The sequence below is a fragment of the Triplophysa dalaica genome, chromosome 1 (assembly GCF_015846415.1).
Source record: "Triplophysa dalaica isolate WHDGS20190420 chromosome 1, ASM1584641v1, whole genome shotgun sequence".
Taxonomy (NCBI): domain Eukaryota; kingdom Metazoa; phylum Chordata; class Actinopteri; order Cypriniformes; family Nemacheilidae; genus Triplophysa; species Triplophysa dalaica.
The window spans coordinates 4,555,469-4,569,411 of NC_079542.1; the positions used below are offsets into that span (position 1 = coordinate 4,555,469).

The following is a 13,943-nucleotide window of genomic DNA, read 5'->3' on the forward strand; positions in this document are numbered from 1 at the left end:
TGATTCTGAAATATCTTTCTCCGTGTTCATCGGAACAAACATGAATACAGGTTTGAAAGTGCATGAGGGTAAGTGAATGATAACAGAATTTCCATGATTGGGCGAACTATCCCTTAAAAAACAATGCCAAGCAACAGCTTTTCCTGAAAATCCCTTCTATTTTCATCACATCACATATTGTCATTTTTAAACTGGTAATAGCAAGGAATTGTAAGTTGACTTTTTTTTAGTACAGTGAGCTATCATGTACAAATTGTCCAAATAAAAGCACTATTTTCAATGAAGACAATTGGCAAAACAAAATGTATATAACCAAAATACAATTTTATAGTTTTATAAAGTAGTAGACATACCCATTAATCTACACTTACCCCAGTGTACAGTAGCTAATGTTTTGTTAAGTGGACTTAATTTAAGACGTACCAAATTAATCTATGAAGGATTCAACCAATAATTCGTCATTATGAGTAAACCATATTGGTCCCAGAACACCTATGAACCGTCAGATTGTAAATTTAGTTCAGGTTCAAGGTTAACGCCGTGACAACACCGGACGCGTCGCGATGCGACAACACAACGCTATTATAAACTTCATTTTTGTCCAATCTAGAAATACGTGTCGTGTCGCGTCCGCTGTAGAGTAGACACGGTGTAAGTTTGCCTAACTATCATTTGCCTCTGATGCTAAATAATCATTATTTTGCTTACAGTGATGTTGTTCAAGAACCAACACAAGACGTTGATCCAGAAACACGCGAACGACGATGTCTCCTGAGCGCCGTTCGTCCGGCCCCTCTGCGCATGCGCGCATCACATGTTGATCTGTTGTTATTTCCAGCCTTCTACAGTGTGCGGATCAGACTCGACACGGGTGAAAAGCTCGAAACTCGAACTGGATTTCACCATGACATGCTCGGCACCGATTAAAACAAACACTGGGAACGACAGTCGCCGTTTTAGCACGCGCGTTAAGTGCGCCGACGTAACTTGTGTGAAGACGTTTGTGTGAACTGAAGTTCGTCCGTACAGTCCTTTAATAGTGTCCGGGCGGAGATGGACGTGCATTTATGGGATCATCTCCAGGCTGGAAGCTCAGATGTGGATTGGTGCGAAGGGAATTATCTCATCTATCCGGGAATAGCGGAGTTTTATAACACGGTACGTGTCTTAGTTTGATGTGTCACTTGCGTGTCGTGATCGACTGACAGTTTGAAGCACGTAAACTTGAGGACGCTTTGTGTTAGTTTGACGCAAATGTAACGTGCTCGTGACTCCACTGTAGACAAGGGATGTGTTTAATGTTTCTCTTCTTTTTCTATTACTTCCTTTATTTGTGTATTAGTTTATTTATTTATCTTTGGACATGGACACGATAAACACAGCATCGTTATATGGGTACACAGTGTCCCCCAAAAGTAAAAGATGATCAAACCACGTGTCATTTTTATACTTTGTAACAAATGCATTTAATGTCATGTAAAATGTGTTATGAGTTAACGTGGCGTGGAAAAACCGTAACAATCTTACTACAGTAACCATAGTTTAGTCGCGATAACCGTGGTAAAAATGGTGACACAAATGGGAATCAATCCACTAAAAAACATTGTTGCACTTTTACTTTAGTGATAGGGTTATTTTGGGTACTATGGGTTATTTTCATAAATATTAAAACCTAATATATAAATATTTCCTTACACAAACAATTTGTATGTGTTTATCCTTGACATAAACTCAACAAGTTTTGACTACACAGTTTCTACATAATGAAATGTAGGGTGTGGTAAATTCGGGACACTTTATGACAGCCATCTCATGTCCTTGACCTGAATCCACACTACATTAAGGCCACGCTTAATGTCAAGCCAAATGCTATTTTTGCATCTTGTGATATCATGGTATTTTTGTTGACGTGTTAAGACATGTTACTTTAACACGCCTTTCATGCCCGTTGAGATTCACTGCTTGTTTCTTTGTCTCTTTTCAGATAAGCAATGTGCTGTTTTTCGTCCTGCCGCCCATTCTCATGTGTCTGTTCAGACAGTACGCCACACATTTCAACAGTGGCATCTATCTTATATGGACTCTACTGGTGGTTGTTGGTAAATGAACTCCTCTTTCCTTCTTTTCTGGAATATGAGCGGTCTTCAGGAAATAGCTCAGCGGTGGGAGGGGCAACCGAAGGAAATACTTTATCTGGCATATTTGTGTTTGCTGGGCAAAACTCCTTAATAGGAGCTGGGTGAAGTACACACGCATTTGAAATGACATTATTGGAATTAGGCACTAACTCCAAGGGATAGTTTGTCCGAAAAGCGAAAATTCCTTCATCGCTTACTCATTTCAAACCTGTATGACTTTCCTTCTTCTGCAGATCACAAAAGAAGATATTTTGAAGTATGTTGGAAGGCGAACCAAAATCAGACCCTTACATTGTATGGACAAAAAACACAGTAACATTTCTCAGAATATCTTCTTTTGTGTTCTACAGATGAAAGAATCACATTGTAGCTGTTCTTCCGACACCTCATATGTCTAGATTCGCTGTTTTACGATTGTCAAGGTTGACAAGCACTTCTGCATTATTTTAATTAGATGTTCTGGCTTTTGTTGAAACTACTAACTTTGTATTAGCACATATTGTATTATTGAACTCTCTGTAAGTCGCTTTGGATAACAGCATCTGCAAAATGACAATTGTAGAGATGTAGATATTTGTAAAACCCAGTAACAAACATAAGGGAGTCTAATAATAATGATTTATGGCAAAGAATCATGAAATATTTAAATATGAGGTTTAAGGAGAGCCCACATATACTGGATATCCTGGACAAATGGGTAAAAAAAACGAATCTCCCTTAACAAATATAAAAAGGTTCAAACAAAGTTATTTGAACTAAGGCTGAAATGAAGCTCAGTAAACTGTAGTGTTGCAGTGCACTCTTGGCTCCTGTCGGTGGATTTGTTTGTTTGTTAAGTTTACAGAAGGCCACTCAAACCACATTTCACTGAGTCATCTGTAAAATTCACATGACCCGGGTACATTAACACTAATGTCTTTGGTGTTTTAAGAATCCTCTGTTTAAACAATAAAAGCTCTGTCATCCTCCAAGCTTTAGCTTTCCCAAATCTTCTTCTCGTCGTAGTGTGATCTCCGCTGCTTTATGAGAACCAAAGCGGCTGTGTTATCGAGCTTGTTTTGTTATCATGTCTCTTTTAAGAGCCTGGGTTAGGACAGTCACATGGGAAATTGGTAAAATGTGTACGAAAGAGCAACTGGATGTACCAGGGGTGTATTAAAAGCTCAGTGTGGAAGTGCATGGGAAAGTAGCCAGCTCAGCACAAACGCTGCTCTGTACAAATGCCTTCAGAGTTTTTCTGTGCGGGAGGAAGCTGATGAGTTCATTCATCCCGCAGCCGTTTTAAGAGGAAAAATCCTCCTTACCGTCATATAATACACTGAATTTAGCCAAAGGATTAGACCCAGAACTGAGTTTATTTATTGTTGACGTTTTTAAGGAATTTTTCAAGTGACCTTGAGCTATGGAAAGGCGCTATATATAAAACTTCTTCTTCCAAAGACAAAGATAATAATATGATTACAAAATATGAATAACCTTATTAATATTGGTATTAATTAAAATGATTAGTTAGTGTCAATATTAATATTAATTAGTATTAGTATGAATCATATTATTATTAATTGCATTGCTGTTATTATTATTAATAATGAATAAAAAATAATAATAGATTTAACCTTGTGAATTAAAGGGATTTTTTTATGTACTGTATTTGCTCAATTAATATATGTATATGACTATATATAGGACATGCAATTTCCGTAAAAAAAGTTTTACATGATCCTGTCGATGTTGTTTAGGTATTGGCTCCACTTACTTTCATGCCACTCTGAGTTTTTTGGGTCAGATGTTGGACGAGCTGGCCATATTGTGGGTGCTAATGTGTGCCATTGGCATGTGGTTTCCCAAAAGATACCTTCCCAAGATATTCCGCAGAGACAGGTGGGTTCCCATATCCGCTGGAAAATGTTGTGCATGCCTTTTTTGAGTTGTTTGTTCAACTTAAGAAATGTGTGCTTCTGTGCATACATGTATTGTCTCTCCCTTATCCTGACTACTCTTTTCCTTCCTGTCTCCGTATCACCAGGTCGAGGTTTAAAGTGGTCATTGGCGTTCTCTCAGGAATCACCACCTGCTTGGCATTCATCAAGCCGGCCATTAATTCCATCTCTCTTATGGTGCTGGGAATCCCATGCACTGCACTTCTCATTACTGAATTAAAGAGGTCAGTACTCGTGTACACTGAAAGCTCAGCATTAGTACTGCATTAGATATTTATTGCGTCATTTCAAATCACATTGACATCTTTAATATGGCTTATGGAAGGTTTTATAGTCTAGATATCCGTTTACAAAACCCATATACGTATGCTTAGATTTGTAATTGAAAGATACTTTGTAACAGAAGAGAAAAAGATTTGATACAGTGTTACACTTGTGCTGATTGTTTTACCTATAAAACATTTCATCATTCATCCATTTTTATTAAAACTAGTCCAGATAATAGCAATGGCTGTACGCAGCAATGATGTAAACAACCGTTCGAACGTTTATGGTCACTTGACTGAAATGTGTTTTTTATCCTAAAATCCTTTTGATCGTAAGGCATAAACCGACAGGGAGAAAAATGAAAGTGGCCAATCCCCCCGATACCAGTTTTCAAACATTAGTTAGTGTGTCGCTGTTACAGCATACATAATACCTGAAAATAATAGAGCTCAAAGTTCAGAGCAAAGCGAGATATAAGAATAATACAGAATTCGCTTGTCAAGGACTACATAGAATGGCTGGAATCCGACTGCAGCCCTTTTTTTCCTGGGTACATGATTCCGGTCATCATTCCTAGAGATTTTAATAACCTCCGCCCAAAGGAATAGGCCAAAAAAAGGGCGAGAGCTTCCTTAGAGAGGAGGAAGAGCCGCTAGAGTAGTGTTCGGTTATCAGAGATTGTAAACATTTGACTGAGCTGCGCACATTACTTTCATCTCAGTCCTACAGCTGGTAATAAGAATTCAGCTGCACACATTGTAAGATAACCAACGGTCAAATAACAGCTTCCATGACTTGAACATCGGCTGTGAAAGCTGTTCTGTGTAATACATTGATATTGTGTGTGTTTGTGCATACCTCTAAAACACTTTTTATACCTTTATTTAACCAGGTAAGTTTTCATTTGCAATGACGACCTGACAAGGACTAGGAAACGCCCTTTGAAGTCCTGCTTGCAAATGTCTTCCAGTCAATCTGCTTGTTTAATTGTTCAACTTAGGTCCAATATAAAATGACAAAACTAACGCTTCTCTTCAGTCTAATTTCCCGTCCAATAGTAGGAAAAGAAATTGCCAGAAATATTGTTAGTAGTTCAAACACGTACCTACTGTATAGATATTAGATTTATGAAAAAAATGAAATTTTGAGATGGTCTTTATTTTTTCTGTCTCACGCTATGTGGGAAAATGCACACGCTATGCATTGTCACAAAATGTCAGTTAATATTTAGCAACATGTTTTCAGACTGTCGGCATAGACACAGCGACTGTCCCTGACTGACCTTGTTTTCTTGTGCATAAACAGTTCTCTGAAAAAGCACACGGCCACTGTGTGTGTTAAGAGTCGTGGTGTGTTGCAATACTAAACAGAGACCGTAGGATAAACAAAAAAACTCAACAAATTTGCTCAACAAAAGCAATGTGACTTTTGTTCTTTAGCACACACTTACTACATGTCTTTCCCTAAGCTGTCCAGATGTGCAGAGTTTGTGTCCATCGCCCAACAGATGAAAATGTCTTATCAGTGTCTTCCTGAAGAGATGAGCAGCTGCTGTTGTTTACCTGATAGCGCCTGACTTTACATTCAGACCAGTACGATACAGCTCTATCATACAGACCTTAAAAGAGGCTGTAGGTTAAGTGATGTGTTCACAACCATTAGATAACATGTTTATAAGAATGAACCAATCACAGCAGACTAGACCATCTAAGATCAGAGTAGGCTGACAGAAAGGAGGCGATTAGACAGAAGTAAGGTAATAATAATTGCCTATTATTAGAAAAGGAAAGTTTTCTTACAATTTATATGTACATAAACTTGTTGTTGGACACTCCATAACTTTTTAAAACTACTCAACAGGTATTGATTCTTTGCTGAGGTCTACCGGAAGTTTGGACCACATAACGTTTGTTTATGTTGTTGCTGCTGAAACGGCCTATATTTACTCACCCTCATGTTGTCTCGCTTGACTTGTTGTTGTCATGTGTGCTTTCTCATTTTTTTTTAAACTGTAAAAATGAAAGCGGGTAAAACTTCCGATGAAAAGGCCGAAGTAGTGTTTGCACTACTTGCAGTGTTAAAAATAACTTAGACAAGTGGACCCCATAGACTCCCATTATAAGAAGCAGAGAGGGCTGAGGATTTACCAAACAATCTTCTTTATGGTTCTACTCAAGAAAAAATGTCACTTACATCTCTGATGGCCTGAGGGCGAGTAAATAAACGGCAAATTGGAGTTTTGGGCTGAACTATCCCTTTAAGAATGCTATCTGTTTGAAATCCAGTAATTTCTTTTTATTCCTGAAAATAGTCTGCAGTGCCTTTGACATCTATGTAAAGACATAAACACCCACTCATTTCTAATAATGGAGTTCTTCAGATGCTGCACACTGACAGTTTGATTTTTCCTGTATCAGAAGGCTTTACAGTTTTGAAAATATGTAGTATGTACTATTTATAACCAGAAGGTCCATTTTCTGTTTCCTCCAAATAGAAAATAATTTGTTTTCACATTACTGTGTATATCACATTACATTGACATTTGTTTTCACATTTCATATATATATATTATATATAATCTTTGAAATGCATAATTGAGAAGGTCTTGAGTTGCACAATGATGCAGAAATAAAATCTAATGCAGGCTGCGTAGCGGAGATCACATAACCCACTGACGCATTACAAATGTCTTCAAAGCCGAGCAAGGCTTTATTTAACAGTTTCTGAGTTACAGTTTCCTCTACTTATCATGTCTCACTTCCTTCCTCTCTCTCTCTCGCTCTCTAATGTCTCTATTTATTTCACAACTTCTCACTCCAGCCTTGTGAGCTCTCTTTTACTCCGTCTTAATACGACGGCTACATCATGTGAAACGCTTCTCTTGACATTTTGAGGTTTTTGTCATGGACTGCTAATGTCAGCGATTACGGCTATGCATGAAACATTCATCTGACAACCGCTGTGTTTGTTGACTGTCACCAGCTCCCTGTGTGCGCTGAGTGATTCTACAGTACATGTGGAAAAACCCTGACTTAAATCACAAGTCAGATATTATTACAGTTATTTACTAATTAGAAAACAAAATGATGAACATTGTTTGTAAACTACAAATGAATCAAATGTGTTTCATATGAAAGAATAACAAGACTAGAGGATTGTATTTTATTTAGTTTTTTCCCTTTTAACTTAGATGTTAAATATTATTGTCTATTGATCATTAGATGCCATGGCGTTTCTAAATGGTTGCTAATGTTCTGCTGTGTGGTTGCTAAGGTGTTGTGGATGGTCATTAGGGCATTAGGTGGTTGTTTACTGCTCTACTGTTTACTGTTTACTCATTTAGTTTTATTATTATGGTAAATTTGCTTTTATTTTTAATCAGCTTTTGTGTTATTTCAAGTTTTAGCAATTTTGGTTTTAACAATGCTTTCGTCATATTGTAATTTATTGGTTTATTTTTAAATGTTGCTGTATAAGATTAATTGATGTTTATTTAATTTTTGTTTAATTTTACTGCTTTAAACTTACTAAAGATTATTTATGAGGCAACATTTAAATTTTCCTTGAGTCAAGTTTTTCCAATAATGTTTAGGTCAATATTTGATTTGATTTCAGCGAACTGGAACATATTCAGTTTTAGTAAACTAAAATAAGCTTGCTCAGGTCTCTATCATATTCTGGTTTATTTTAATCTCTTATTCCGAGCGAGCTTGTGTAATGTTTTTCAAGTGGATTCAAGCTCGTTTATCAAGAGTTTTCTACAATTTGCATTGTTGCAAAGTAGCTGCACAGAAAACGAAAGACAAACATAAGACAACTGACAACGATATAATGTCCTTAAGATATTTGTCTGAATGTTAGATTGAAAGCAGCATTAACAATCCGTACAATACATATTATTGTCCATAAGAAAAATCTGATTAAAAGGTATAATTTATGTCCCTAGCGCAGATATATTCACTTTAGTTTAATGTTTGCTTAATACAATACATAACATGTAATAAAATACAGTATGTGATGTTTGTTATGTGTGTTTTGTTGTACTGTAGGTGTGATAACCCGCGTGTGTTTAAGCTGGGTCTTCTCTCAGGGCTGTGGTGGACTCTGGCACTGATGTGCTGGATTAGTGATCGCATTTTCTGTGAAATTTGGTCATCTGTCAACTTTCCTTATCTACACTGCGCCTGGTAAGTGCACCTCCCTCCATCTGGTCAAATTGTACTTATCTCATTAAGTCGGACACTGGTGAGCATGCTCGGTGTACATTAAACGCATATCTCTCTCTCTCACTCTCTCCCCAAAGTACACAAAAAGTACAAAAGTAACAGAACATTAATTTGTTTTTAAAAATGTACAGTAAGTGATATATTTGTAACTTTTATCTTTTATATATTAACTTTTATGCCCGTTAAACCCTTTCCAGAATTACTTTATTAAAAACTTTCTCATTGTCTTTTCATGATGTCTCATGTTATTTTCCCATTTCATAATTTACCATTGTCACCTCAGATAGCATAGATAATTAATTTAATGTTGAATCGATGTTAAATTGATCATTGATTCAACATTCGTGTAATTCACTTTGCTGTCTGTCCGTGTCAGAAACTACTTGCATCACAGACCTAAGCACAGTCTCATCAATAATTGTGAAATCAATATAATTATTAGATCACGGATGTCATTACTTGCTTTTTTACTTTTAAGCCTTTCGTGTGTCATTTTACAGGCATATTCTGATCTGCTTGGCTTCCTATCTGGGATGTGTGTGTTTCGCTTATTTCGACGCAGCATCGGAAGCCCCAGAACAGGGACCCGTTCTTAAATTCTGGCCCAGTGAGAAATGGGCCTTCATCGGGGTGCCATACGTCACTCTTCTCTGTGTGCACCGGAAGCCTTCCCTTAAAGTGACATAACCTGTGATGTAGTCTGACTACACTTCAGTGCAGTGCTTTTCCAGGCGGATTTGTTTGCTTTGCGTGGAAAATGTTTAATACTTAGTATTAATTATGCGGGAATTGAGATGAAATGCACAATTTACTTCAGCAGTGTTAAATGAATTCAGTGTGGGGAGTTTTGCAAGCGCACATTATGCAAGTTTTTGTTTTGAGTGAAGGATGTCAAATTTTTCATTTTTATAACAGATTCTACACCAGCAATGAAAACTTTAAGTGTGAAGATGCCATTTTTGTTACATTTACAGTTTAAAATCTTATTGAATCTTCACTTTTCTCAAGGTCATAAGGAAAGGATAATGGACATGTAGTATTTATCAAAAGGTGATCAGGAGCTCAGTGAATGACAGATATCACCCTCAAGGGATTTACTGTACATGTATTGCTTATAAACACAGCTTATTGCCAAAATAAATAATCATAGGGACATGATGAAATAAAATGATATTCATAAGTGGAAAATAGAGACAGAGAGTTTTACACAGTTGACTTGTTGCAACTGATCAATCAGAATCAATTATTTTTGATGATGTAAGCAATTATTTTCGTAAGTATCAACGTTTAAAACGAAGGTTTTAAGGACTCATAAAGTGATGATGACTAAATCTTTCTTAATTGTTTTTATTGAAGTTAATGATAAACAATAATTGTGTTAGTGAATTCATGGAAAACTAACCAGTTATGCCAAACTAGCTAACTAACTTTTAACCTCAAACTTTTCATCGAAATTGAGGATAATTTTCCCATATTAGATTAAAGTTCTATATATCCAACATAAACTGGATGTTTTACTCTTGATATTCTGAGCCATGTTGCAGTACTGTGAAAGGATGACGTATTATTGAAAGACTGCATGAAAATTGTTTAGTAAGCTTAATGGAAATGAATGTTCCCTCGAGAATGATTGACAAATGTTTGCCAAATGTAAGTGTTTTATCCTTTGAATTTCTTCAGAAATGTTTATATCTAAATTCTGTATCCTAATGAAATTATGAATAGTTATTTAATTCTGCTAAACTGGTTTTTCAAATCTTTCCAAAGGCCTTATTCTGTTTCTGTCTTCTGCTGTCGATGAACATCGATCACAAATTAGATTTTTTTAATACCAAAAACACCTGAAATGTGCAAAATAAATACATATTAACGTGTCAAATTTTACAAACTTTTGACGCAGTCTGCTGCTTTCCTCTCAAGCCACAAAATTGCATCTGTATTTTCCAGAGAAACTGATGCAAGTTGTTTAGAGAGAGAGAGAGTTTTCTGAAGAACTTTCTGCTCAAGCAATGCACAATATGTACTGTAAGCCGATGTCAGGCTGTAACACGTGTGATTGTGTGTCTCGGTCTCAGCCACACCGACTCAAGATGCAACACAGGGACCAAGTATACAAAGACTTATTTATTTTTGTGACTTGTAACCAATTAATATTTTTAACTAACTGTTTGTAATCAGACGAGTTGTATTTTTTACACTTTTTTGAATAAAAGTGTGCTCCAGATTAACAAGTTTCTGCATGTTTTCTGCATGTTTACCGAAGCACTTCTTGTGGAAAGGTCTAAAAAATCCATCTAAAGATTTTTGTGCTTTGGTAACAATACTTACCTACTATACATTTTTTTGTACTTGAGCTTGTTGCATTGTAACTAAAAAGTAGGCTATTAAAAAGTATTTAAAAACTTATTATAAAAAGTAGGCTAATTCTATCAAAGCTCAGACAAAGCACGATGTATTACATTTTGTCCTTTTTTTGCATGAAGCAACAGCATAAAATTACAGTTTATAAAGTCCTCCTTTGTGCTGGAAGTTTAATTTGTATAAAGTAGCTAAAATAAACAAAGCATTAAATGTTAAAAAAGGTTTTATAATTGAGTCAGCTGGTACACAACATATTCAGTGTATTAAGACTTTTACACTGATTTCTAGTAGAACACAATATGAATGAATAAATAAAATGAAAAACAACTTAAAAAAATACATTAAAATAACAGTAAAACTTTGAAGATTTAAAGCACCATCAATTAGACCATACAGAGTTCTGTCAAACATACAGTGAACTGCTAGACAATATTGTTATAGCAATAATAAATAAAGCGGGAGGATTATGAAGACGTTTTTTTCTGAAGTCTCTCCCATACGCCGGTTCTGTGTGCAGGTGTAAGGCAGGGTGTGATGATGTTGTCAACACTCTCCACTCTTCTCCTAAACCGCTCTCGGTCTCTAGCCATCTGCATCCAACAAGAACCATCCCGAGCTGCTCTGCCAGCAAAACTCCAAGCCACTAGAGGGCGTACGGTTACCTTGTCATTGAAACGCACCTAAAACAAAGAAAGGGTTGGGTTACTTTGTCAAGAGTACAAAGAATCGTTTATATTCAAAACCTGACCAGCATAACCTCGTTTGCATGAGTCACATCTACAACAAATCAACCTGAGAAATTTTATGGCCATCAGTTGACATGGAAGGTCAATGTTCAGTGTTTTTAATCTCTTATTTCAAAATCTCTTCTTTTTTGTGTTTTAAGGGTCAGACACTTATTGGCCAGTCTGCCAAATGAATCAATGTAATGTATTGTCTTTTAAAAGGTCAAGTTTAACATTAAATCTTTACCTTCTTTGTGCTTGGCTTTGGATAATGCTCTTCTTCATTTGTATCTCGTGTAGGCTCGGTTTGTTTGATTTCAGAGCTCGGTGTCAGCTGGTTCTGGGTTGTGCTAGAGGTGTTTGTTCGAGATGCCGTGCAGGAGGAGAAGCTCAGAGGGTTGTAGGGGTCACTGCTCTTAAAGAAGGATTCCCAAAGCTCAAGGCTCTCTGTTGACGTTTCAGAATCTTTATCATCATCATCATCATCATCTGACCATTCTGAATCCACATCACATTCTGTTTCCTCATGTGGAGTTTGTTCTTCATTATCTTCCTCCTCTTCTTCTCATCATCATCCTCTTCTTCAGACTCCCATTCTGAGAGCTGGCCTTCATCCTCCTCCTCTTCCTCAGAATCATCCATTGACCATTCCTGCCTTTCAGCAGGCGTGGTCAACTCTTCATCCTCTAGCTCCATCTCTGAATCCTTTATCTCCTTATCCAACTCGACCGATCCCAGCCTCCCACTCATGATTTCCACACCAGGCCTCTCCTGGGCCTCCACAACACTGTTCTTTTTCAACTCGCCCATCATGGCGGTGTTCTTTCCCACATAAGTTAATAAAAACATGTTGGAGCCGAAAAGCTCGATCACACTCATAAAGCAGTTCTGAACTCTCTGGATGACCTGCCACAGATGCAGTCTGATTTTCAGTAGCGTGAGGGAGACGGACATTCTCCGATAAGCACTGAGACGTAGATCTTTAGGTGTTCCTGTCGTGTTCGATGACAACTCTAAACTCATCTTGGATCGCTGGCATGGAGCCGTCTGAGGTAGATGACACTGATATGACAGTGAATGATGTGGAGAAATGGTGAATGGTGCCATGGTTGTCACTCTCACTCTGAAACGTGAAACAAAGGTCATAAATATAAATATTGAACGGTGAACAAGGCATCAAATCCATATACACCTTGACCACATGGACAAAACAACCGATTTAGAATTTAAATTCAATTAAATGTATAAAATTCAATCGTTTTAATTGTTCCACTATACCCAACAATCCCAAATAAAAATGATTTAGCGTTCTATATTAAACTATAGTAAATGGAAAATTTTGTAGATTCTGTACTAGTGTACTATCATTTTTTGCATTCAGTATGTGGAACTTTTAATAGTTTTCTACAGTAAATACTAGTGTATGTATATAAACAAATATGTATACGTGTTTTCATATACATGTAAATAAATAAAATAAATAATTAAATATGTATAGTTTGGTTCAAAAATAAGTACGTTAAAAAAAATCAAAAATCATATTTTATTTTGTTATGTTTTTATTGCGTTTTGTTGTGTTATAGCGGTATATTTTGTTATTATGGCTCAAATCAAAACAAACCAACTGCGGTTTAATTGATATTAAATGCAATGCACAATAAAACATGATTTTTAAAAAAATGTGAGTTTTCTCATTTTGGAACCAAACTATTTATAGATTTATAATAAAATATAAACTTGAATTGAAGTATTATTAGTGGAGATGTCATTGTGTTGTTGTTACGTGATACTATGACGCATAACGTAACCACGCAACGTGATATTTTTAGCTGGTATTTTTGGTGATTCTTCGACACGGCGTCGCGATATTTTTCGACGTAGTGTCACGGTAATGGTGCGTTTATACAGATAAACTATCGTTTGGCTTTCATTACCTAAAATAAAAATCCACTCAAAACACTGAAGTATAGACAATAACATGTCTTACCTGTTCGTGTTTGGTCAGCCGGTCGCTTGGCAATCGCTCCAGTGAAGGTATTGTTCTCCGGTATTAAATTGTCCCACGTTCTCAGCAACACTGTTTGTGAAATACGACGATTTACACTCGCTTCCAAACATAAACTCCATTTTCGCTTTGTTCATAAACGTCTCTCGCTCGGTGTTCATTTCGTATATGTCATTGTTGTGTGTTGTAAGTAGAAATGCTCGTACGTTTGACGGCCAGCGCTTATATAGACCGTGATGACGTTATATTTGGAGGCGGTACTTTCGCTTGGGTCACGTCTG

The 13,943-nt window shown here is 36.6% G+C and overlaps 2 protein-coding genes across 2 annotated transcripts; one reads left to right on the top strand and one right to left on the bottom strand.

Annotated features, from left to right (window-relative positions):
* The first annotated feature begins 844 nt into the window (after nt 1-844).
* acer2 (alkaline ceramidase 2) lies at nt 845-10,795 on the top strand. Its single transcript, XM_056745866.1, has 6 exons — nt 845-1,158; nt 1,985-2,099; nt 3,878-4,019; nt 4,165-4,302; nt 8,395-8,532; nt 9,072-10,795. The coding sequence occupies exons 1-6, from the start codon at nt 1,054-1,056 to the stop codon at nt 9,256-9,258; spliced, it is 825 nt and encodes a 274-aa protein (XP_056601844.1). The 5' UTR covers nt 845-1,053; the 3' UTR covers nt 9,259-10,795.
* A 342-nt stretch (nt 10,796-11,137) lies between these two features.
* ppp1r15a (protein phosphatase 1, regulatory subunit 15A) lies at nt 11,138-13,852 on the bottom strand. The gene is given in 4 exon segments (XM_056745878.1): nt 11,138-11,612; nt 11,905-12,222; nt 12,225-12,780; nt 13,645-13,852. Coding segments are annotated over 3 exon segments (1,074 nt in total). The 5' UTR covers nt 12,765-12,780; nt 13,645-13,852; the 3' UTR covers nt 11,138-11,396.
* Nucleotides 13,853-13,943: the final 91 nt, after the last annotated feature.

Excerpts from the sequence above, each read along its gene's own strand:
- acer2 (XM_056745866.1), top strand. The coding sequence starts at position 1,054 with ATGGACGTGCATTTATGGGATCATCTCCAGGCTGGAAGCTCAGATGTG. Across the intron at positions 2,100-3,877 it reads GACTCTACTGGTGGTTGTTG|GTATTGGCTCCACTTACTTT; the intron begins GTAAATGAACTC and ends GATGTTGTTTAG. Across the intron at positions 4,303-8,394 it reads CTCATTACTGAATTAAAGAG|GTGTGATAACCCGCGTGTGT; the intron begins GTCAGTACTCGT and ends GTTGTACTGTAG.